Source organism: Oncorhynchus keta, chromosome 37, assembly GCF_023373465.1.
Source record: "Oncorhynchus keta strain PuntledgeMale-10-30-2019 chromosome 37, Oket_V2, whole genome shotgun sequence".
Lineage (NCBI taxonomy): Eukaryota > Metazoa > Chordata > Actinopteri > Salmoniformes > Salmonidae > Oncorhynchus > Oncorhynchus keta.
The window spans coordinates 11,144,352-11,167,242 of NC_068457.1; the positions used below are offsets into that span (position 1 = coordinate 11,144,352).

Here is a 22,891-nt window from a genome sequence, read left to right on the forward strand (position 1 = left end):
TTCTTTGAAAAGAAAATAGAAATGGCTCGTCCCTCCAGGACCGGAATTGAATAGCCCTACTGTATGGTTTTATGCCTGACCTGCATATTTCCCAGGGTGCCTTTCAAGTTATTTTTTTTAGCAAGTGACAGAGACATAGGGATTGCATTCTTTCACATTAAGTCCTGTGGCCTTCATAAAGTGAAATCCTAAGTGAATATCTTGTCATTACAATTAAATACTTTAAAGATGCACTATGCAGAAATGGCCATTTCCTGATTGCTAAAATTCGAATAGGTTGCCTAATTTCAGTTTATGTCACAAAACAAGCAAGTATATCGTAGAGAATCATTGTACCATCTAAATCGTTGTGAAATATATTTTACACAACCAAAAATATTGTATTTTCAGCTGTTTAAAGCTGGAATACAAAACCAAAAGTGAAATACGCAAAAACAAAACATAAGTATGGGAAGCATAGAAATAGTGCACATAGAACAGATCAAAGTGGAAGAACCATTTCAGTAACAGGTGTAATAAGTCCAAGTAACATATTAGAATAGTTTAGTGTATGTTATTTATATTTGAGTAGCATAAGAATAACTAGTTAATCAATGTACATGCAAGAACATAGATATTGAAACAAAGAATTCTAAAACTCAACCAGCAATAGAGCATGCTGGGAAATATACTATATTTACAAAAGTATGTGGACACTCCTTCAAATTAGTGAATTTGGCTATTTTGCTGTCACGTGTATAAAATTTAGCACAAAGCCATGCGATCTCCATAGACAAACATTAGCAGTAGAACATCGTTACTGAAGAGCTCAGTGACTTTCAAGTTGGCACCATCATAGGATGCCACCTTTCCAACAAGTCTGTTTGTCCAATTTCTACACCACTAGAGCTACCCCAGTCAATTGAAAGTGTTGTTATTGTGACTTGGAAACATCTAGGAGCAACAACGGCTCAGACACGAAGTGGTAGGCCACAGAAGCAACGTCAGCACAACAACTGTTTGTCGCAAGCTTTATGAAATGGGTTTCCATGGCCAAGCAGCCGTGCACAAGCCTAAGATCACCATGCGCAATGTAAGTGATGTAAAGCTTGCCACCATTGGACTCTGTGGCAGTTTTAAAAGCATTCTCTGGAGTGATTAATTACTTTTCACCATCTGGCAGTCCGACGGACAAATCTGGGTTTGGTGGATGCCAGTAGAACACTACCTGCCCCAATGCATAGGGACAACTGTAATGTTTGGTTGATGTGGAATAATGGTCTAGGCCCCTTAGTTGCAGTGAAATCTTAATGCTACAACATACAATGACATTCTCGGCGATTCTGTGCTTCCAACTTTGTGGCAACAGTTTGGGGAATGTTTCAGCATAACAATGCCTCCATGGGCGGAGGTCCATACAGAAATGGTTTGTTGAGATCGATGTGGAAGAACTTGATTAGCCTGCACAGAGTCCTGACCTCCACCCAGTCGAACACCTTTGGGATGAATTGGAATGCCAAGTGCAAGCCAGGCCTAATCGCCTAATGCTCTTGTGGCTGATTGGAGGCAAGCAGCAATGTTCCAACATTTAGTGGAGGGGGGGCAACTCCATATTAATGCCCATGATTTTGGAATGAGATGTTCGACGACAAGGTGTCCATATACTTCTTGGTCCTGTAATGCATAGTTTTGGTAAAACTCAGGTTATTAACACCAACACTGGGGTCATTTTACACAACTGAGTGTTAATTTAACTCTAATTTAAATGTATGCAGGCTTCCATTTATTTCAAGAAGCTTTTAGAATTCTGAAGAACAGTAGATCCACATCAAGAACCCCACACTTAAATCAATGTTTCTTTATCCAGGCAAGATTTATCCAAGGAACCTTAAAAGCTGAGGAAAAAACATTTAAGAACCTTGTTCTTAAACGGTTCAGACTGAGTTGGATTATTAAATAATCATTGTTATTTATTAGAATAGACTACTGGGGAAGTAGGCCTAAATTATTATCCAACAATATGAATAGGTTATATGCTGAGTGTCTGTATCAAAAAGCTTTTTCTTTGAGTTCAATTCGGATATTTATAGAGATGGTTGGAATTTTGTTATAGAAATGTTATTACATCTAATGTTGAATAAACAGGACACCGTATAAGGTCAAATGAACTAAGATATCAAATCAAAGCTGTTTTAAAGGTTAGAATGTACAGGAAATTCCGCAGAATTTAAATATATTCATTGAATAAAATCAGTCCCAAAATCAGAATCAGAACCAGAATGATCCAATAGATTTTGAAGTGTTATTGATGCCTCATCATGTCTCTGAATTGTCAAAAGTGTTTTTGTTGGATGACCAGTAACCGGACATTTGCGAGGGGTATAAGGGTGACACGGATGTTTCAAAAACGTGTAGCCTGAACCTCCTTCCCGCCTTCTTTGTCACACTATAGCAGCTTTGTCACAAATATACGTTTTACTGAATTATAAAATATTATTATGACATTTGCCTAGAATGAATGCCAATAGAAATCAAGGGAAACATTTATCCTGATTTGCAATAGCCTACCTCATGCTAACACGAATGTGGCGCAACACGTTGGAGATATAATTGAATAGGCTATTCAGCCTACACGACACACATAAAAAGGAACTGCACATATTTTACTCAACATGAGCAACATATTCAAACGAATTCCATGATACCGTTGGTTAAATGATGCACCTTGAGCTCATGATCAGAGCGGTCAAGACGCGCCGGTGGACTTACCAAAGGGTCACCCTGGCGCGTCTCCGTATAAGCCAAAGTCAGGGTATCGTCTGCTTTTCTCACGACAAGCGTCAGATACCGTGGTCGCAATCCACGTCTCGGCATATATACCATAGTATTACATAAAGAATGAGTAAAATGGCAAAAATAAACAAAGCCACTAAGATCGCCTTGTTAAATGGAGACAAGAAAGAATGCATGTCAGCAGCGAAGCAAAAGAGGAGGAATAAGCGGGCTCTGTTGCTCCAGCTCTTATGAATGAAATGATGGACACGTTCTCTGCACTCTAAAGCACCCGAACTAGTCCTCCTTGGCATCTGCATTGATGCGTGCCAACTTGAAGAGTCAGACTGGCCGGCATCCGCTGGCCTGTACATTTGTCCTTAGAGATCTCAACATTCACTGAAGCAACACAAATATGATTATAAATCATTATAGATAGACTGCACTGGCCATGATTCCATAATCCTCAAATGTTGATAAACAGAGACGATTTCAAATGACAGTTCATCTTTTTTTATACTAAGGCAAACATTATTTCAAAATCGTGCTCTGTTATTCGATGTTGGATATTTCCCTAATATAGACTATGCATTACATCGATTAGGCCATAGCCTACTACACACTCTTTTACAAGACGAGAGGTTGTAGTATAGCTTCCAACTGCATTATTTCTCATTACCATTTTCACCATGGCCAGTTGCCACATTTTCTTCGCTTTTACGCGCACCGCACAAAATTGATAGGCACGTTACAAATGAAAGTGAAAACCATGACAACTCGCTAGATGGCACACTCGCCCAATTCAAATAGCCACGGTGTTATGGGAGTACCACACAGTTGGATCTGCTGAGTAGTGTTTGGGAAATGATTAAACGTACGTGTGTGCAGTTTTCTTTTATATTACACCATAAACATGCAATTGATGCAACATATCCTTTGTGTAGCCTATTACGCATATGCTGATAAAATAACGATTTCCCTTGAATAGAGACAGTTCAGATAGCGATAATTACATTAATTTTCAATCAATTGATGGGCGATAAGGCAACACGAGTAATGTAAATGTAGGCTTATGCCCCTCACTTCTCTCAGCTTGTGACCTGATGCGCGGCAAGGGTTACGCCTTTATTTTACGAAGTTACCACAGCACACCCACCCTGACTGCTCTTTCATTCTGTTGGAAAGTTGACTGCCAATCTGTAACTGGAGAACACTCGAGTGCTGCTAGACAACGAGGGGACAGCACCGCACATCGACACACCCTAAAGTTACCGATCTATTTTGACAAAGAACTCCGAGCAAAGAATTAGTTCAAATAACCATATCGATCCAGCATCGGATAATTCAGGGAAACTGTTGTTTTCTTTCCTATTCAGCAGACATGAAATCTTGCTTATGGATTGCCTTGCTTGTAACTCTTGTTATAGGGACGAAAACACAAGGTAAGGTTTTTTCCCCCCACCCAAGATACATAACTAATCCATTATTATGCCTATTATGAATAGCTATTATGATAATGATAATAATATTATGATAATGATGATCATTACTATTATTGTTGCTATTTACTTTTTAAAAACAATTGTATTTTTATTGACGGTAACGTAGGCCTATTTAAAGTTATACGTTTTGCTTAGGCCTATCCTTTGGACAAGGTACACACAGGATTGGCCTACAAGTTGTAGTAATACGATTATAGATTTAGGCAAGAAAATAGACGGGGAAACTCCATGTCTGCGTCCCCCTCCCCCATGTTATGAGTTATGTCTATTTGTGTTAGGGCACGTGCCTGTTGCATGCATTTGTTTCCCAGCTTGTTTCCCAGCTCAGTCATCTGCAGATTTTAGAGAATGACATGCAGTTACCTTAACAGAAAGGCAGTATAACACTGTTACAAAATTGTTGGCGAATACAACACTTGTGTACTTCTTGTACAGTTTTATAATCACTGCTCTCAGAAGAGGTCTGACTCATCTTAGTGTGGTAGTATATGACTCAAGGGTGTGTCTAGTCTGCTCTTCAGAATCAGGGCAGTGTCTTTGGCTCATAGGGAAGCACATGTGCTAACTGGCACAACTGGGGACAACTTTGAAAAGCAAGTGTGAAAGGCAAAGAGAGAGTGTTTTGTTTTCTCTCGCAGGTTTTAATTGCTGAAAGGTAAGGGGGTTTGCAGAACACAGCTCCCTGTACTGCATACTAACAACTCTCTCACTGAAGTGTTTCTTCTTTCAAGACACTTTCAAGCCAAGGCCCCCTCTGCCATCCTTATTTTCTTTGTAGGCTCTCTGTACTTGTGTGTCAGTTGATAAATAATACAAATCAAAAGTATCTCCAACAAATTTAGTTGGCAATACATGTTTCAGATCTTCTTTCCCACAATGCAATTTTGAAAATAATAATAAATGTTAAAAGTGTAGCGTATTTGAGGTTTTAAAAGGCTTCTGAAGCTTGTAATTTCCACTTGAGATTTCAGACTTGATTTTCCTTTACGACAAATATATCAACCCCTACAAAAATGCCAATTAATTATAATCCACATAATAATTCACATTTCCTGTTGCTGCAGGATTATTTTCCTGCTGTAGAAAACTGGCGCAAATTAAGATCCTACATCTGTAGGCCCATAAGATATTGGACTTTGAAATACTTTTCAGCCTCATAGCTCCTCTGTGAGTTATACTCAGCACCCATTGAACATAACATTCTAAATATATATCCCATCCTGTGAATGGCTGTGTCTCTTGGCTTCATATGTGAGGCTGCTCCAGGATTGGCTAGAGTTGACCACAGGCATGCAGCCCAAAACCCCTACCCAGATGGGTACGCTGTCTTCATGATGGCACATGTGATGCCTAGATTTAAAAGCCAGACTGAACTGATGAAAGACTGTTTTATATTACCCCATCATTGCCTCAAGTCCAGTACACAGTGAAAATAATTAGTACGAGTGGGTTATATTTAGTTAGTTGATCCTTCTTCTGAATGTACACTGTAAAACCATGAAACATGTGACACGATTATAACCTAAATGTCAGTGTTAAAAACTTAAACATTAGACATTTAGATTAGCCAATACGGGTTCTCATTTTAAACAAAGGCATTTAGAATGCAAGATTAAACACGATAGTCAGCTTTTTCCAGTCAGGAGAACGCATAGAGTTGAAGTCGGAGGTTTACGTACACCTTAGCCATATACATTTAAACTCAGTTTTTCACAATTCCTGACATTTAATTATAGTAGTAATTTCTTGCCTTAGGTCACCACTTCATTTCATTTTAAGAATGTGAAATGTCAGAATAATAGTAGAGAGAATTATTTATTTCAGCTTTAATTTCTTTCATCACATTCCCAGTGGGTCAGAAGTTTACATACACTCAATTAGTTTTTGGTAGCATTGCCTTTAAGTTGTTTAACTTGGGTCAAACGTTTATGGTAGCCTTCCATAAGCTTTCCACAATAAGTTGGGTGAATTTTGTTCCATTCCTCTTGACAGAGCTGGTGTAACTGAGTCAGGTTTGTAGGCCTCCTTGCTCACACACGCTTTTTCAGTTCTGCCCACAAATGTTCTATGGCAGGGGTGTCAAAGTCAAATGGACGGAGGGCCAAATAAAAAATTTAGCTACAAGCCGAGGGCCGGACTGTTCGAATGTTCATTGAAAAATTTTTAAATGACGCATATAGTCTAGTGAACCTAATTGAACCTACTGAAAACCTAACAAATATATTCCAATATGATCAGATAAATAAAGCAATATTTTCTTATGGCTCTGTCAGTAATCTTTAATTTTCAACAGACACAAAAGACAAATTTCCTTTATATAAAAATCCCCATAACATGAACATTAAATGAAAGAAACCGGTATTCAAGGCACCATCAGTAGCCTATATTTTCTATTTTAGCAAAAGTGGGCTAAATTTACTTCAAAGAAAAAAACAATAATAGCAATTTTCTATCATCCACTCAACTGAAATATTTTTAAAATATAATTGGATTGAAATACAATAAAATAAAGTGCAAAAATCTATTAATCAAAAACAACACTTTGTTTAAGGAGAAGTAACATGCAGTGAAAACAAATATTAAACTTTAACTTTTAAACTTGAACTGAGTAAAAACTCTAAATATGTGATTGCACAGTAATGTTCACTTGTTTGAGGTTGAGGGTGATACTTGGTGGTGTCCCATCTTTTCCACAAGTTCATCAATGTTCGGGGTAAGGCTCTGAGCTGAGGAAATCCTCAGAATTGAGTGGAGGTGTTCAGCAGTAAGTCGACTTCTGTGTGATGTTTTGTTCAAGTTCATCAAAGAAAACAGTTGTTCACACAGGTATGTGCTGCCAAACATAGACAACGTTTGAGCAGCCTGGATGCGCAGCTGGGGCATTGTGTCGGGAGGAAACGGGCGAACTCCGCAGCACCCACTGCCGCATATTTTGCCCTCAGTGCATCATTGCATTGGAGGTCAATCAACTCCATTTGGAGGTTTGGTGGTGAGCTTTCCACGTCAACAGCAAATGGGTTACCGAGCAGTTCCAACCTGCTTTTTTGTGCTTCAAAGTCAGCAAATCGGCGTCGAAAGTCAGCGGCAAGCATACCTATTTTATCAGCCAACTGTGCGCTCGGGAACGCACTGGTAGAGAGCTTCTCTTTCATGGTCTGGCAGCTGGGAAAGTGGCTTAAATTTTCTTTCCGCATCTGCGTCTCCCACAGAGTCAGTTTGGTTTTAAATGCCTTCACTGTACTGTACATATCAGAGATGACACGATCCCGACCCTGCAGCTGCAAGTTCATTGCATTCAGATGACTCGTAATGTCACACAGAAAAGCCATTTCACACAGAAACATTTCGTCTCGGAGTTGTGTTGTCTCTTTCCCTTTGCTGTCCAAGAACAGACAAATCTCCTCACGAAGCTCGAAACATCTTTGAAGCACCTTTCCCTGGCTTAGCCATCGCACCTCTGTGTGATAAGGCAAATCACCATGCTCCGTTTCTAACTCCGTCAGAAATGCCTTGAACTGGCGGTGATTCAAACCTTTGGCTCTGATAAAGTTAACTGTGCGCGTGATGATGCTCATTACATGCTCCATTTTCAAGGCTTTACCGCACAACGCTTCCTGGTGTATGATACAATGATAAGCTGTCAGCTCACCTGTCGCGTTTTCCTCTTGCATCTTTTCCCGTATCTTCGCCACCAGTCCGCTCCTGTGTCCACACATCGCAGGTGCTCCGTCGGTTGTCAAACCCACGAGTTTTTCCCAAGGCAGCTCCATCTCATTTACACATCTTGACACCTCTTCATACAAATCATGCCCCGTAGTTGTGCCATGCATAGGACGTAAAGCCAAAAACTCCTCTGTCACGCTTAGGCTGGAGTCCACTCCGCGGATGAAAATTGACAACTGGGCAATGTCAGAAATGTCGGTGCTCTCATCCACAGCCAAGGAATATGCAATGAAATCTTTTCCCTTTTTCACAAGCTGCTCTTTTAGATTGATGGACAACTGGTCTACTCTCTCGGCAATGGTGTTTCTGCTCAGACTCACATTTAAAAAGAGTTGCCTTTTTCTGGGCAAACTTCGTCACAAACTTTAATCATGCAGTTTTTGATGAAATCCCCTCCGTAAATGGCCGGGCTGATTTAGCGATCTCTTCTGCCAAAATAAAACTGGCCTTGACAGCAGCCTGGCCTTGTGATTTGGCTTTTTTGAACAGAGCCTGTCGAGATTTGAGGCCTCGTTTTAATTCCTCTGCCTTTTGTAGCCTTTGTTCCATGTCCATATTCTTGTTTTTGTCCGCGTGTTTCGTTTCATAATGTCGTCTCAGATTATACTCTTTCAGTACCGCCACACTTTCTCCACACAGAAGACACACAGGTTTTCCAGCTACCTCCGTGAACAAATACTCCGACTCCCACCTTGTTTGAAACCCCGGTTCTCAGTGTCCACCTTCCGTTTTGCCATTTTTGATGGGTATCTGAAAGTTAATTTTACTGTGATGCTGACAACTGCTGTGCCAATAAATATTGAAATGAAGCAGCCTACTGCTCGGTGCGTCACCGTTGCATTGTGGGAAATGTAGTATTGGTGCGTGTAAAAGATCTGCGGGCTGCCGGCTTGCTGCGGTCTGCGGGCCGGTTCTAATAATAAATCAAGATCATCCCAGGGGCCGTAAAAAACCTTCTCGCGGGCCGGATGTGGCCCGCGGGCCTTGACTCTGACATATGTGTTCTATGGGATTGAGGTCAGGGCTTTGTGATTGCCACTCCAATACCTTGACTTTGTTATCCTTAAGCCATTTTGCCACAACTTTGGAAGTATGCTTGCGGTCATTGTCCATTTTAAAGACCCATTTGTGACCAAGCTTTAACTGCCTGACTGATGTCTTGAGATGTTGCTTCAATATATCCACATATTTTTCCTCCCTCATGATGCCATCTGTTTTATGAAGTGCACCAGTCCCTCCTGCAGCAATGCACCCTCAAAACATGATGCTGCCACCCCCATGCTTCACGGTTGGGATGAGGTTCTTCGGCTTGCAATCCGCCCCCTTTTTCCTCCAAACATAACAAGTGTCATTATGGCCAAACAGTTCTATTTTTTTTTCATGAGACCAGAGGATATTTCTCAAAAAAGTACGATCTTTGTACCCATGAGCAGTTGCAAACCGTACTCTGGCTTTTTTATGGAGATTTTGGAGCAGTGGTTTCTTCCTTGCTGAGCAGCCTTTCAGGTTATGTCGATGTCGGACTCATTTTACTGTGGATATAGATACGTTTGTATCTGTTTCCTCCAGCATCTTCACAAGGTCCTTTGCTGTTGTTCTGGGATTAATTTGCACTTTTCACACCAAAGTACGTTCGTCTCTAGGAGACAGAACGTGTCTCCTTCCTGAGCGGTATGACGGCTGCGTGGTCCCATGGTGTTTATACTTGCGTACTATTGTTTGTACAGATGAATGTGGTACCCTCATGCGTTTGGAAATTGCTCTCAAGGATGAACCAGACTTGTGGAGGTCTACAATATTTTTTTCTGAGGTCTTGGCTGATTTCTTTAGATTTTTCCATGATGTCAAGCAAAGAGGCACTGAGTTTGAAGGTAGGCCTTGAAATACATCCACAGGTACACCTCCAATTGACTCAAATTATGTCAATTAGCCTATCAGAAGCTTCTAAAGCCTTGACATAATTTTCTGGAATTTTCCAAGCTGTTTAAAGGCACAGTCATTTTAGTGTATGTAAACTTCTGACCGACTGGAATTGTGATACAGTGAATTATAAGTCAAATAATCTCTGTAAACAATTGTTGGAAAAATTACTTGCACAATGTAGATGTCCTAACCGACTTGCCAGAACTATAGTTTGTCAACAAGAAATTTGTGGAGTGGTTGAAAAAAACAGTTTTAATGACTCCAACCTAACTGTATGTAAACCTCCGACTTCAACTGTATATTTGTTAATATTTTGAACACTGCTGTTTACTTTCCCATGCATTTCATCATTAGAAGTTGATGTGACTTTCCATGCCTTATTCAGATCATTGTTAGTAATGTCTGTCACCTTACTGGACATGACATTTGTTTCAAGAAATCTTTTCAATTGCATGGTTTGTTGCATTTGTTCTGCTGGAGTATTCCTGATTTACCCACTCATGTGTATTTTACCAGTATGGTCCCATGAGTCTTCTCAAGTCCCTTTGGATAGTCCAAGTATCCCCAGGGGTCCTCCTAGTACCCCTGTGGTTGGGAACCACTGGTTTAAGTTGTCTTGTTTATTAAGTCCTTCACCAAGGCAGTCATTCGGAATGTGCAGGTTGTGGGTGATACAATTTTCAGATTCTTGGATATCCTCCCGCTGTCTGGATTCTGATAGGAATTACTAATCACAACACAAACCAGCGTACTGTGACTTGCAGGTCTTATGTGGCACATAAGCCAAGATTTTCAGACTACAATGTAGAAGTTAACTAAGCTATAACTAACAGCCTTGTGAAACGTACACTGAGTGTACAAAACATTAGGAGCACCTTCCTACTATTGCGTTGCACCCCCTTTTGCCCTCAGAACAGCCTAAATGTGTTGGGGCATGGACTCTACAAGGTCTCGAAAGCATTATACAGGGATGCTGGCCCATGTTGACTCCAATGCTTCCCACAGTTGTGTCAAGTTGGCTGGATTGTCCTGGACCATTCTTGATACACACAGGAAACTGTTAAGCGTCAAAAACCCAACAGCGTTGCAGTTCACCTACTACCATACCCTGTTCAAAGGCACTTTAATATTTTATCTTGCCCATTCAACCTCTGAATGGCACACCATCCATGTCTCAATTGTTTCAAGGCTTAAAATCCCTTCTTTAACCGGTCTCCTCCCTTTCATCGACACTGACTGAAGTGGATTTAACAAGCGACATCAGTAAGGGATCATAGCTTTCACCTGGTCGGTCTATGTCATGGAAAGAACATGTGTTCCTAATGTTTTATACACTCAATGTATAGTATGTGATCATAAAGGGTTGAACTTGAATTGAAATACATTAACTTAGGCAGTCACTAGGTGAACGTTTCAGAAAATGAATTTATTGCAACAACCATGTCTCTGTCACTAACAAACACTGTCATGGGTTGGCATTTCTCACGTCCACTCGAGAGGTATGCTTGGAAATATGCAAATACGGCTTTACTCCCTACAGTGTTAAAACAACACCCCCAGTGTTTAGAGTTTAAAACCTAAACGCCTTGTGCTGAATAAACGTGTTCATGTGGTTCACAAGTGTTACAATGAATAAACATGTCCTGGTGTTTACAATCTAAACACTGTGATGTGTTTTCATCGAAATTCTAAATGCCTTGACTTGTGTTAAAAGGTGTCTCGGAAAAGTGTTAGTTTTGTTATGTGTTCAGATCCTAAACACTTGGTTTTACAGTGTCACTTGAGACCTTATTCTTATACAGTCAAAGGTTCAGACGCAGTAAGCAAATGTATTCAAACTGGGAGGCCTCTCTTTTAAGTGGGTTGGCTAATTAGGTAACTAGTTAATTAGCTAGTGTGCTAGTTCAGTCTTAGCCTGGTTAATTCCAAGGTTTTAACTACAGCCAAGGCAGAGTAGAGAAAGTAGAGTGTTCAAGGAGACAGCTCTCCGGTTTCAGCAACCTATGAGTCATTCAAACCTTCAAAACCGCAACTGACAGTAGTGGCAACAGACTGTATGCCTGGCAAGGTCTAGTTCCCTCACAACAAAACCACAACAGGCAACCAACGCAGGATGTACTACCTGCTGTTAAGTAGCACAAACACCGTCGCAATATCAAAGTCACGCACATAGCAACTGGTGGTTCCATGGAACTTTTTTTAGCACACTGTTAAAAAAGCTAGTTTGGTTAGTTGAGTAGAAAGTGGTGCTATCTAAGATGCGTAGACAGCCAGTGTTGTGGGTGTGTTGGCGTTGTCTTGGACATTGTGGCTGACCAATAGTATGTCATCTTTGTCCCACAGACTTGGATCTTTCTGATGCCTTTGATTTCGGTGAGTTTCTTGATCTTTGTTGCTGTTGTTGATAGGTAAGCCTACTGTCGATGTAGTTCATAATGATGAAACAGGCGTAATGGCTGTTCCTCACCGTGTTCAGGTGGTACATCTTCTCTGCCTATCTGTATCACTGCTCACAGCGCTGTCTGGCTCTGATCCAGTTGAATGTATATATGTTGCGTAATGCAAAGGGCTTAATTAGTTATTACTGAACAGGAGTTCATGTCCACATATAATGTAGGCCTTCTGAAAATATTTTATATATGATTAGAAATGACCATTTTAATTCGTAATACTCATAACACATGATGATCCTGTTGTTATAATACAGATTTTTTAATATATATTTTTTATATATATATATGTGACATCTCCAGCCTTATAGATTCAAATGTGTTGAATGATTTTCTGAAAGGCAAAAAAAACAACTCTCTCCTTGTTTAGATGACCCTAGTGACCCTATAACTACTATTCCAAAACAGCCAAAGGAACCTGCAAAGGATCCCAGTCCAGGTAGGGGAAACCTGTCACATAATATTACACTGACTGTGGGATGAAACCAACTCTGGAAGTCAACATGAAGCCACTAACTAGCAAGGGAACATAGACAACTCATTAGTCACAACTCACATGACTCAACATGAACCACATCAATAACCACTTTTAAAGAAACAGAATACGAGCCCGGCATGTGACTGCAGGGTGGCCCAGCCCCCGAAGGGGACTCTTATCAACTCTATGCAAGGATTTCCTTTTGTGTTGTCTTCCTCTGATCTCCCCGTCTGCATTCTGTCACACTTCTTCAAATAACCCTCTGCCTGACCAGATTCTTCTGTGTTGACAGTGTTATAATCAAGCATAAATACATGTCATTACATTTCTTCCATCTTCAGGAGGAGGATTTGATCTATTCGATGCTCTTGGTCCAGAAGGTAAAAGGGACACAATAATGTAGTGTAGATGGCTCCCTCTTTATCTAAGCTGGTGTTGGTTTTCCTCTTGGAGCTTTTCTATATATCAGACTTACATTTGGTTGCCCTTCTCATTCAACAGGTAGCTGTGTTTAAGTCTCTCATCAGCTCGTTGGTGCTGGGATAATAAGATTGGATCATTCCTTGTCTCGGATTTCTTTTTTCACTGATTTGCTTTAAGGGTTTCATCCAGTTTGCGATTTGGGTGATAGATTTATAACTGCATCCAATTGTATAGTTAAACTGTTGTGGTATTCAGTTATATTCAACCAGTAATAAACTGGCTAAATTAAATGCCCATCCCTTTAAATGCCCAAATCGCAACCTGGATCACCTTATTCTATTATGCTATATTTCTAATCAAAGTTTTCCTTTCCTGGCATTAAAATGGTAAGACTCAAAGGTTAAAATCCTGGGAATTATGGTTTAAAGTTGAGGCTTTTTTAATCTATCCTTCCTTGATTCCACCTTTCCTCCTCTTAGAGCCTGAGAAACCAGCTGGGATCCCTCCTAAAGAAGGTGGAACTGGTAAGGCATCTATGGCCGACAAAAATGTCAAATTAATGGATAGCTCACATGTATTTCAACTAAGATTTTATTTCTGTTCCCAGATGATTTTGATCTTCTGGATACGCCAATGTGTTTATTTACATCAATGTGTTCTAATAACTAAATATGTTGTCCAATCATTTGCCCAACGTGGAATGCAATGCTCTTATAGTTGATATACTTGATGCCCTTTCCAGATCCCAAACCTGTAGATCCCAAACCTGTAGATCCCAAAAAAACAGCTGAGGGTAAGTAAATTAACTCAACCAGCCGAAGTAACACTAATCACTTGTAATTACAGTATCCATCCTATTTTATCAGGATTCTAGCTATCAGATTAAAGAACACAGGAAGACATTCTGATCAGCGCATAAAATGAACATCTGCCACCCGCCAGATGCGGGTAGATTTAGGTATTGGCGGGTAAGAATGTCTATTTCACCAGCCACGGTGTTCAACTTGCAGGTCTCTACAGTGCGAGCGTTACATTTGTGAATAAAATAGTCAAAAGTGCGAGTTGAAATTTATTGCAGAAAAGTGCGGCAGTAGCTGTTTTCAAAGTATTTCTGCTGTTTTGTTTCATAGTTCATAATTGCACAATGAAATATGAATCCTCTATCCCACCTCGCGCAGCAACACTGCCTGGCAGGAGAGCTGTGCGCTCTGTGTGAAGTGCTGATAGATTCACTTTTGGAGGTGCTGCGCACAGGCATAAAAGTTGGTCTAATTTACTCAAAAGTCTACAAAGTGAGACGGTGTCCTTGTGTTTCTTGGCTATTTACATTGTTTAGTTCAGAAGCTCAGTTGTTTTTAAACGTTAGTTTGAGGCTGCTGCTTCAAACGGTAGTCCTAGTTGGATCGCAAATCTCACACACACAAAACACATGACACAACTCTGGTGTCACATTTACCAAGGTAACCTCCCGCCCTTAAAGGGGCAGCTGAAAAATATATCTCATCTGATATTTTGGTTAAAAGTCACAAAAATGTTGTGAAATTGAGCAATATACCACATTACTTCTTACTAATACATTTCTTGTTTTGGATACATTACAAAGCGTGGTCATCCGTTTTTTTTTTTATGTTAAATGCTTTGGCTGGTAAAAATTCTGAGTGGCAGGTACCTGCCACAGTTGCTGCAGACCAAATAGTCACTTTTAAGCCCTGGTTCTGATACCTAAAGCAAATCGAATATTGACCTCAAGATGGGAGATGTCATCCATTGCAAATGATACAATCATAGAATCCATATGTTTTCTGTTCTATTTTCTCTTCATAGATGGGATGGGTTTTGACCTGTCTGATGCCTTGGGTCCAGGTAAAGCCAGAGTTATTGTTAGGTTCTCAGTCTAGGGAAGAAGTCGTTCTATTTCGTGCAGGTCTATATTGAGGATTCCCTCTTTGTCCCTCCCTCCCTGTTTACTTAACCCAATCGATCAATCAATCAAACAAATAATCAATAAATCATTCAAATCAAGCAATCAACCGGGTGCGGCAGGTAGCCTAGTGGTTAGAGCGTTGGACTAGTAACCGAAAGGTTGCAAGATTGAATCCCTGAGCTGACAAGGTAAAAATCTGTCGTTCTGCCCCTGAACAAGGCAGTTAACCCACTGTTCCTAGGTCGTCATTGAAAAAAAGAATTGTTTTTTTAACTGACTTGCCTAGTTAAATAAAGGTCAAATCAAAAAATGGGCTTGTGATGAATCATACCTACCCACTGCTACCTATGATTAACCTTTACCTCAGCATCCTTTACATACCCAGCAAGCACCTTTTGTCTTGAGACGTCTTGAGACATGGTGATGGCTGGGTATGTAAAGGAGGTTCCCTTTGCTTTGCGTCCAGTGACTCTCACCTCTCTTAATAAGAAGCTGGGCCTCTTGAGCTTTCAAAACCTGCTAAACCAGACGGTCACTTTCCCTTAAGAGCTTAAGTGATTGAAGGTGCTGATATTTTCACATCTAATGTCGGAAGAAATGGTATGAGGGACTAGTGGCATGCTTCCCAGTGTGAAAACATGTTATAATGTTATTATAACGTGTTATAATGTAATATAAATAATGGTCCTCTTCCCACTCCTCTCCCTTGTGCTCTAATGTCTATCATCCATAGATCCCGTACCGGGTAAACCAGCTGTTGTTCCACCGAAAGATGGAGGCACCGGTACTAAGCATTGGATATATCCCTTCATTTCCTCTGTTTGATGATCATATACTATGTGTGTGCTACTGTGTATTGTTATTATGGACTCCCAGGACTCTCTGGAAAGCGGTGGTAATTGTTACCGACTCACCCGTTGCTATACTGTTTTCATCTGGAAGGTGGCGGATCCTTCGGAGACAATGACCTGTTTGATTTGAGCGATAACGATAACTACAAGCCTGATCCCGGCAAGGGAGGTGGAGGTAGGACATTTAATGCTTTTGTTATTGAATACGTTTAGATGCAGTGTCACAGACAACGGGTGCTGTTCATACAAATGAGTTAATGGGTTTGACTTCCAACAGTAGGCCTGCAATCTTACCGTCGAGGGAGAGTCATTTCTACTCAGACTAGCCTACGTCAAAATACACACAATAGAGTATGTCGGGGAGGCTGGGGACCCGACAGGAATTGTCCATTGTTGCCTTATTGAAGTTAATTGCAGTGCTAGATTCACTGTGGACTAAAACAGAACCGTTCTGTCTTAAAACTGTATGCGCATTTCCTCTTTCTTTTTCCTGTTAGTCACTTAGAATGGAAGTAATTACTTGTTCTTTACAAAAGAGGGAAGAAAAGCAAAAATAGGGAAAACCCCTCATGGTTACCAATGTAATTCGTGCCATATGCCTGTTAGTCTGATGCTATCCTGCATGATACTGTGGAGAGTCCAGAGGAGCTGGAAACAAACTGAAATAACCTGTCATTAAACTCCGTGTAAGGGGAAGGTTTCAACCCTCACAGTTAAAGACAACATGTACAATAAAATGAATCTGGAACTATTTGACCAACTCCATGAAGTCTTTATACAATAAATCTCCGAAGTCTTTGCACGTACATGTAAATAGAACACACAGGCCTCTAGCTACTTCTATGTACAGTATGTCTAGAAGTATATACTACAGAGCGAGTAGAAGTGTCTCACTTTGCTCTGTTTTTATTTTTATTTTTCATTTTTAATATATAGCACGTGCAGCTGACCCAGCGCCCTCAGATCCCAATGGTACGTCACTTATAGCACTACTGTTTGCCTGAAGTTTGTCTGAAGTTCTTGCGTGCTGCTAGTAAAACTGATCCAAAACAGTAATACTGCAAAATGAAAGTACACAAACGTATGGACTTATTGCTTACTTTCTCACTTTATTTTTCCCTTTTCAGGAGGAGGTGGTGCTCCTGCAGACCAACCTCAAGGTAAAACAATCAATCCATTTACTTATCAAGCGTCTCAGAGGAGGAATTATATGGGGTGCCGTTTTGTCAAGTTGAGCGGCTATTCCGCACCAGATTTAGGTGGAATCTTTAGTCTGTATTCGCCCACTGTACCCACACCAAGTCTTCTCATTTAACTCTCACCACTCATCTTCACCATGATGTCAAAGGCCTGCAGTGTGAAGAATCTCAGTGACAGTGAATTCTTACCACACCGTTTGAGGGACTAAGCTCCGTGCTTTTATAGTCATATCCGTTTCCTGTCTTTGAGGAAGTTGGCTGATTGCCCTGGTTTTAGTCTGTGCTCCTCACGGTTGGATTATTTTGCTTTATACTTCCCGTTTCAATCCAAACACAGCACAGACTCTGAAAATGAATAATACAACTAATGAAAGGGCTGCCCTGAGAGGAGGAGGTCTATCAAACTAAATGTGTTGAAACATGCTTTGAGGATTCCCTGATCAAATAGTGCAAGTGGAGGCTTAAGGATGGCCATTTTTTGTAGCAAGAAATATAGTTTAACTTCTGGGTAAATAAGTACAGTAAGCTTTATGGGAACATTGGGAACTATTGGTTTGGAATACAAAGGGGAATTAACTCTGATTGGCTTGAATGGGTGCACTCTATTGGCCATAGCCTAAACCCCGGGTACGATTCTGTGTCGTTGCAGATCTAGATCTACTGTGGGGCCAATTCCTGAAGATGCTAGATGCTAACATGCCAGAGGGCGCCCATGTTTGGCTTTCCAACATAAAGCAGGCAGTGGTGCCTCTGTTAGAGAAGGCCATGGAGCTTTTGAATGTGGGCAAATGAAGGAGCCCCCAGTGACTTTCAGGAATCAGGGAGACATCTATCCACCTATGTTCTGATTGGTGCTCAGATCTGAGGGAGTGTTCTGATTAGTTGTTTACATGGTGTTAAAAGGTTTGAGGTGCTTTAAAACACATCTCAGGGCTGATCTTACAAAGCAATGATTTGTACGCTCTTCGGGAAAAAATGGTTCCAAAAGGTTCATTCAGCTGTCCCTATAGGATAACCCTTTTGGGTTCCATGTGGAACTCTCTTTGGTTCTACCTGGAAACAAACAGGATTCTCCTATAGGACAGCCGAATAACTCTTTTAGGTTCTGGAGAGATCCTGTTTTTCTGAGTGTAGGCTCCAGTTTTCACTGGGTTAAAGCTAGGGTTAGTACAAAGTTCAGAGGTTTTATCCCTTAAGGAGTGGGTGTGCTCTCCATCCCCTCTGACACCCCACCCTTCTCTTTACTTCCTGAAGTCAGTTTCTGAATCATTCCTGTGTGTTGAGCTTATGGGATTCTGTTTGGTAAAATGTTACAGCTATAAGCCTAAAGATAGTGGTTACTGATATTATCAAGGTTGTTTTTATTGTCCCCCCCCCACCCGTTTTTGGGCTGCATATTTGGCCAGTTGCCAGTGGAAACCACATTTTCCACTGTTAGTATGGTGTTTGAGGCATTGTTATGCATTGCATGTAGTTGTTTCGTATGTGTGTTCCTTCTTATGTGGTAGTCTTTCCAAATGACATGGTAATTAATGCAAAAGTAATGAAGGTATATAAAGGCTAGAGAAGCCCTCTATGTTTACAATTTTTTGGACAATTATTGGTCATAGTCCAGATGTAAAACAGATGTCTGACACTCATGGGAGCTCTTTGTATGAATTTCTTCCCTGTCTCGCATCTTGTCATAGCATGCCCGTCGTTACTGTACCCTAAGCCTGTTACTTACGAAGGCTTTTGCAGCCTAGCCTTAACAGCCCCTCACAGAGGCCTAGTCAGCACACATTCCTAGCATAGCCGAACTTCACAGCACTCGGTTGTGCCAATGTGTTCTCGAACAACCCGACATGCAGTTCTCTCATATTCCAATATTGACTTACGTTAATGACTTATTCTGAAACACTGAAGAATACATGTGCTAAGCCAGTAGGGGTTATACAGGTTTAAAATAAATGAGAAAAAAAAATGTGCGTTTACAAATGATTTATGTATCGTGGTGAATGTTCCTGTAAGGTTGGAAGTTGGCTTTCATTGGGGTACGTTTCTTTGGCCACTTGCATTCAAATACAAAATCTTGTTTCCATTACAACGTATCTTACCATGTTAGAAGCATGCGGCTCCTTCTTTTTCTTACGATGTGTGTGTTACAACAGTGAGGTTAGCGATCAACACATTGCCATTGTCGTCTCTTTGTCTGTTGTTGTATTCCTTCAGATGTTAATAAAGCCTGCTGAACGGTGTTCTGATTTATGGTGTTCTGCAGAGGATCTATAACACATAGCGTGGTTTCTGTTGATGGAATCCATGCAACCGGCTCTTGAAGAATGTAGCTTGCATGTGTGACTGTGAGCGAAGGTTATTGGACTGAGCTGTACGATTGTAGCCACAGGCGGTAGGTTGCATTCTTCAGCAGTAAGTCACCGTTTGTTGGGGATTCATCCTGTTTTTACCCTGGGCACCGCCCTGTTTCCATGCATGATACACTGTTACTCACAGTGGTTCTCTATGGGAAAATCCAGTTTCTACTTGTAAGGTTTATTCATCAAAATCCAAGTGTTTGTTCACTGTAATCCCGTTGTGTATTTCTTTCTGTGTTACTTTCTGTATCCTTGGAGTTGGGTTCGTGTTATGTCCTTCACTGTATCACTGGGTTGTGGCTTTCTCTGAGGTTTCATGGTTTCATGTCTTTTGTCGAGATAGTTTAAAGTTTTGTTTTTAAAGAGAAACTCCGGAAAATTTGTGTTTCAGTCCCCATAGTATTTTGTTGCACTATTTTCCACCCAGTAACACGTTGCCAGCACATTACAACCAGAGGCCGTCATAAAAAGGCTCTCGACCACCACCTTGTGGAATTATGGTATAGTTCCAAAATGTTTTCCGTTGGTGTGCAACTAGACTAGAGCTGTATGTTTTTGGGGAAAAAAGGCATGTTATGCAACATGAATAATAGCCTCACTCACAAACACTTTCTTTAATATATTTTTCAAATAATTACTCAGAGAGAAAATATCTAGCGTAACCTTATCAACTAAACATTAACAATGGATATTTTTGTTGTGTAGGTGAAGAAGCTGGATCTGGTCAGATCGCTGGCATAGTGAGTGGAATAGGAGTGGCCCTCCTTGGTGCTGCCTCCAGCTACTTTGCCTACCAAAAGAAGAAACTGTGTTTCAAGGTTCAGGGAGGTGAGTGAATGGGACTGGGATAAGTACAGTACAGTACATGTGTAGTAGTGGATACAAGGTTGCCCTGGCTGTAGACCTCTGTATGGCACTTAATAGAAGTCTACAGACATGTCTCAGGGCAAGATACAAGGGTCTAGAGGTCCCACTATAAAGTTGTCTGTGGCATATAACATTTTCTTAAATGCAAATGCTAATGTATTTCTCCATTCAGGTGAAGACCCAGAAAGTGGAAAGAACGCACATGGAGCTCAGTCTGATCCCCAAGGTAAGCACTAGTTATTACACAATCTCATTAGTCTCTCTCTCTCTACTACTCCAATATACTACCTACTACTCCAATATACTACTTACTACTCCAATATCCTACCTACTACTCCAATATACTACTTACTACTCCATTATACTACCTACTACTCCAATATACTACCTACTACTCCAATATACTACCTACTACTCCAATATACTACTTACTACTCCAATATACTACATACTACTCCAATATACTACTTACTACTCCAATATACTACCTACTACTCCAATATTCTACCTACTACTCCAATATACTACCTACTACTCCAATATACTACCAACACTATCTACTACCTTACTATATACTGCCTACCTACTATCTCATTCTTCTATTCCTGTTCTGTTTTCCTGCCTTTTCTCTGGGTGGGTCCTGCTACTCCTCTGTTTCTTTACTTCTCTCTGTCCTCCTTTTCTTTCCTGCAGATTAGGGCAAGGGAACCCTCTGGAGAAAGGTCTGCTGAGTAGGCTTTTAAGTTATTTTAAATTCCAATGCATTGTTTAAAAAAACATATTGTTAACATAACCTTTATTTCTGTGCTTCCTCTGATTCCAGTGATGAGCAACTTGCTCAGGTCATCCTAACTTCGATCAGGTCATCCTAACTTCGATCAGGTCATCATAGAGGAACCTCACCTATAGCAAAGAAACACCTTCCATCAGCAGGTGTCAAACTGTCTGCTGGGGACATCAGTGGGCAAAAAGATACAATAAAAAAAAATAGATTTTTTTTCTCATTTGTCTTTCATTTGGAATTTAACTTTTGGAGAATGTTAGTTGTATGTTGTTGTTTTTTGTTGTTGCTTATCGAGCTGTGTAAAGACACTTAGATAGATTTACAACTTGAATAGTTGTGTTTTTTTGCAGTGAATATGTATTGACCATTTTCATTGTATATTGTTCAGTACCAAACACTTGTCTTTCAACATGCTGGGTGTGATTTTTCATCACTGGCCATTTACTTTATAATTTCATACTTTAGTAGGCCTAGCTAGTATCTATTGACTGCATTGTACATTTGACTGTGTTTACAACTAAACAAGTGCTTACGTTGCACATGGCTTTTTGTTGTATTTGTTTGACTTTACCTGCCTACACACATATTAACTTCTTTCATCAAATGTCAGCGCTTGTTTTAAAATATAACCCAGGCGAGTCTGTAGTTACACCAATTAAAACAAACCATGTACACAGAGGATACTTTTATAACATGGCGCACTCATGTAATTATTCATTGGATTCAAATTTAATAGAAGGATTTTGAACTTTTTTGTAATAGATGAAGGTATAATGAGAGCGAGAGAAAAAAGTGCCTTAAAGAGAAAAGGGATTATTTGGGTGGATATAAAAAAGAATGTGTCGGGTACTATTTGGAATGAGGAATGGTTTCAAGCTCAACCTTCAGCTGCATCACGTCTTCTGTAAGTTCGTTGTTCGGGGTGCAAGCCACTCGCTAGTGTTTATGTGAGGAAAGCTACCATAAACGCACATGGTAAATCCACATAGATGTTGTTGTTTGTTTTTTTTAAATGCATTGTGCATGTTTATTTGCAAAACAACATTTATACTGAGAAGTGGTTATTGTATGTTTTAAGTTATACTTGTTTAAGATTTGTATGTGTGATTGCTTGATTTCTGATGCAATACAGATAAGAATAGAAATTGATACCTGGGTTTGATACCAAACTAGTAAATCAGCATATTCTACCATGTCACTTGTGCTGTAAATACTAATGAAGAATGTGTATAAAAGCCCCGCTGCTTTTTTCGCTGTGTGGTATATTCCCTTTTTTTTTGTTCTCCTTTAACATTCAGTACATGTCATTAAAACCTTTTGAGTAACTGCAACTGAAGAAGTTTTACTGCTTGTTCTTTACCAATGCTGGAAATCATTTGTTGGCTGAGTTGATCGTAGTTAGTTTTTTTGTGTGTTTTGAAGGAGTTTGATTCCGTCTCTGAAAGACAATGGAGTGCCGTTGGTAATGTACCTTATTGTTATCAATAAAGTTAACTCTTTTTAAAAAAAAATTACAATTGATTGGTATTTTTTATTGAATGTATGTTTTCCATCAAGTTTTAAACATCGGCGTTGTTGTCCATAGTATAATTCATTTGTATATCATGAAGATTGAGTAACGGTTCTTGAATGCATCTGCACATAGTACTATGCCCTTAGTTC

General features: G+C 40.2%; 2 protein-coding genes across 11 annotated transcripts in view; one reads left to right on the forward strand and one right to left on the reverse strand.

Moving 5' to 3' along the window:
* The window catches only part of LOC118370191 (dehydrogenase/reductase SDR family member on chromosome X-like), a 34,251-nt gene extending 31,244 nt beyond the window's left edge, over nucleotides 1–3,007 (reverse strand). Inside the window, exon 1 of the mRNA XM_035755060.2 lies at nucleotides 2,749–3,007. The gene's annotated coding sequence lies outside the window, so the exon portion shown is untranslated. The remainder of the gene's footprint in view (nucleotides 1–2,748) is intronic.
* An 865-nt stretch (nucleotides 3,008–3,872) lies between these two features.
* On the forward strand, nucleotides 3,873–22,740 carry LOC118370192 (CD99 antigen-like protein 2). 10 transcript variants are annotated; one of them, XM_035755062.2, is made up of 15 exons: nucleotides 3,893–4,193; nucleotides 12,243–12,272; nucleotides 12,720–12,788; nucleotides 13,169–13,207; nucleotides 13,730–13,774; nucleotides 13,993–14,043; nucleotides 15,075–15,113; nucleotides 15,908–15,958; nucleotides 16,117–16,200; nucleotides 16,962–16,997; nucleotides 17,153–17,185; nucleotides 20,284–20,406; nucleotides 20,618–20,671; nucleotides 21,139–21,167; nucleotides 21,269–22,740. In XM_035755062.2, the coding sequence occupies exons 1-14, from the start codon at nucleotides 4,133–4,135 to the stop codon at nucleotides 21,141–21,143; spliced, it is 720 nt and encodes a 239-aa protein (XP_035610955.1). In that variant the 5' UTR covers nucleotides 3,893–4,132; the 3' UTR covers nucleotides 21,144–21,167; nucleotides 21,269–22,740. The 10 variants fall into 10 exon arrangements, with proteins under 10 accessions (XP_052355081.1, XP_035610955.1, XP_052355078.1 ...); XM_052499118.1 differs by lacking the exon at nucleotides 21,139–21,167 and having other exon boundaries at nucleotides 3,898–4,193; nucleotides 14,008–14,043; XM_035755061.2 differs by lacking the exon at nucleotides 21,139–21,167 and having other exon boundaries at nucleotides 3,899–4,193.
* Nucleotides 22,741–22,891: the final 151 nt, after the last annotated feature.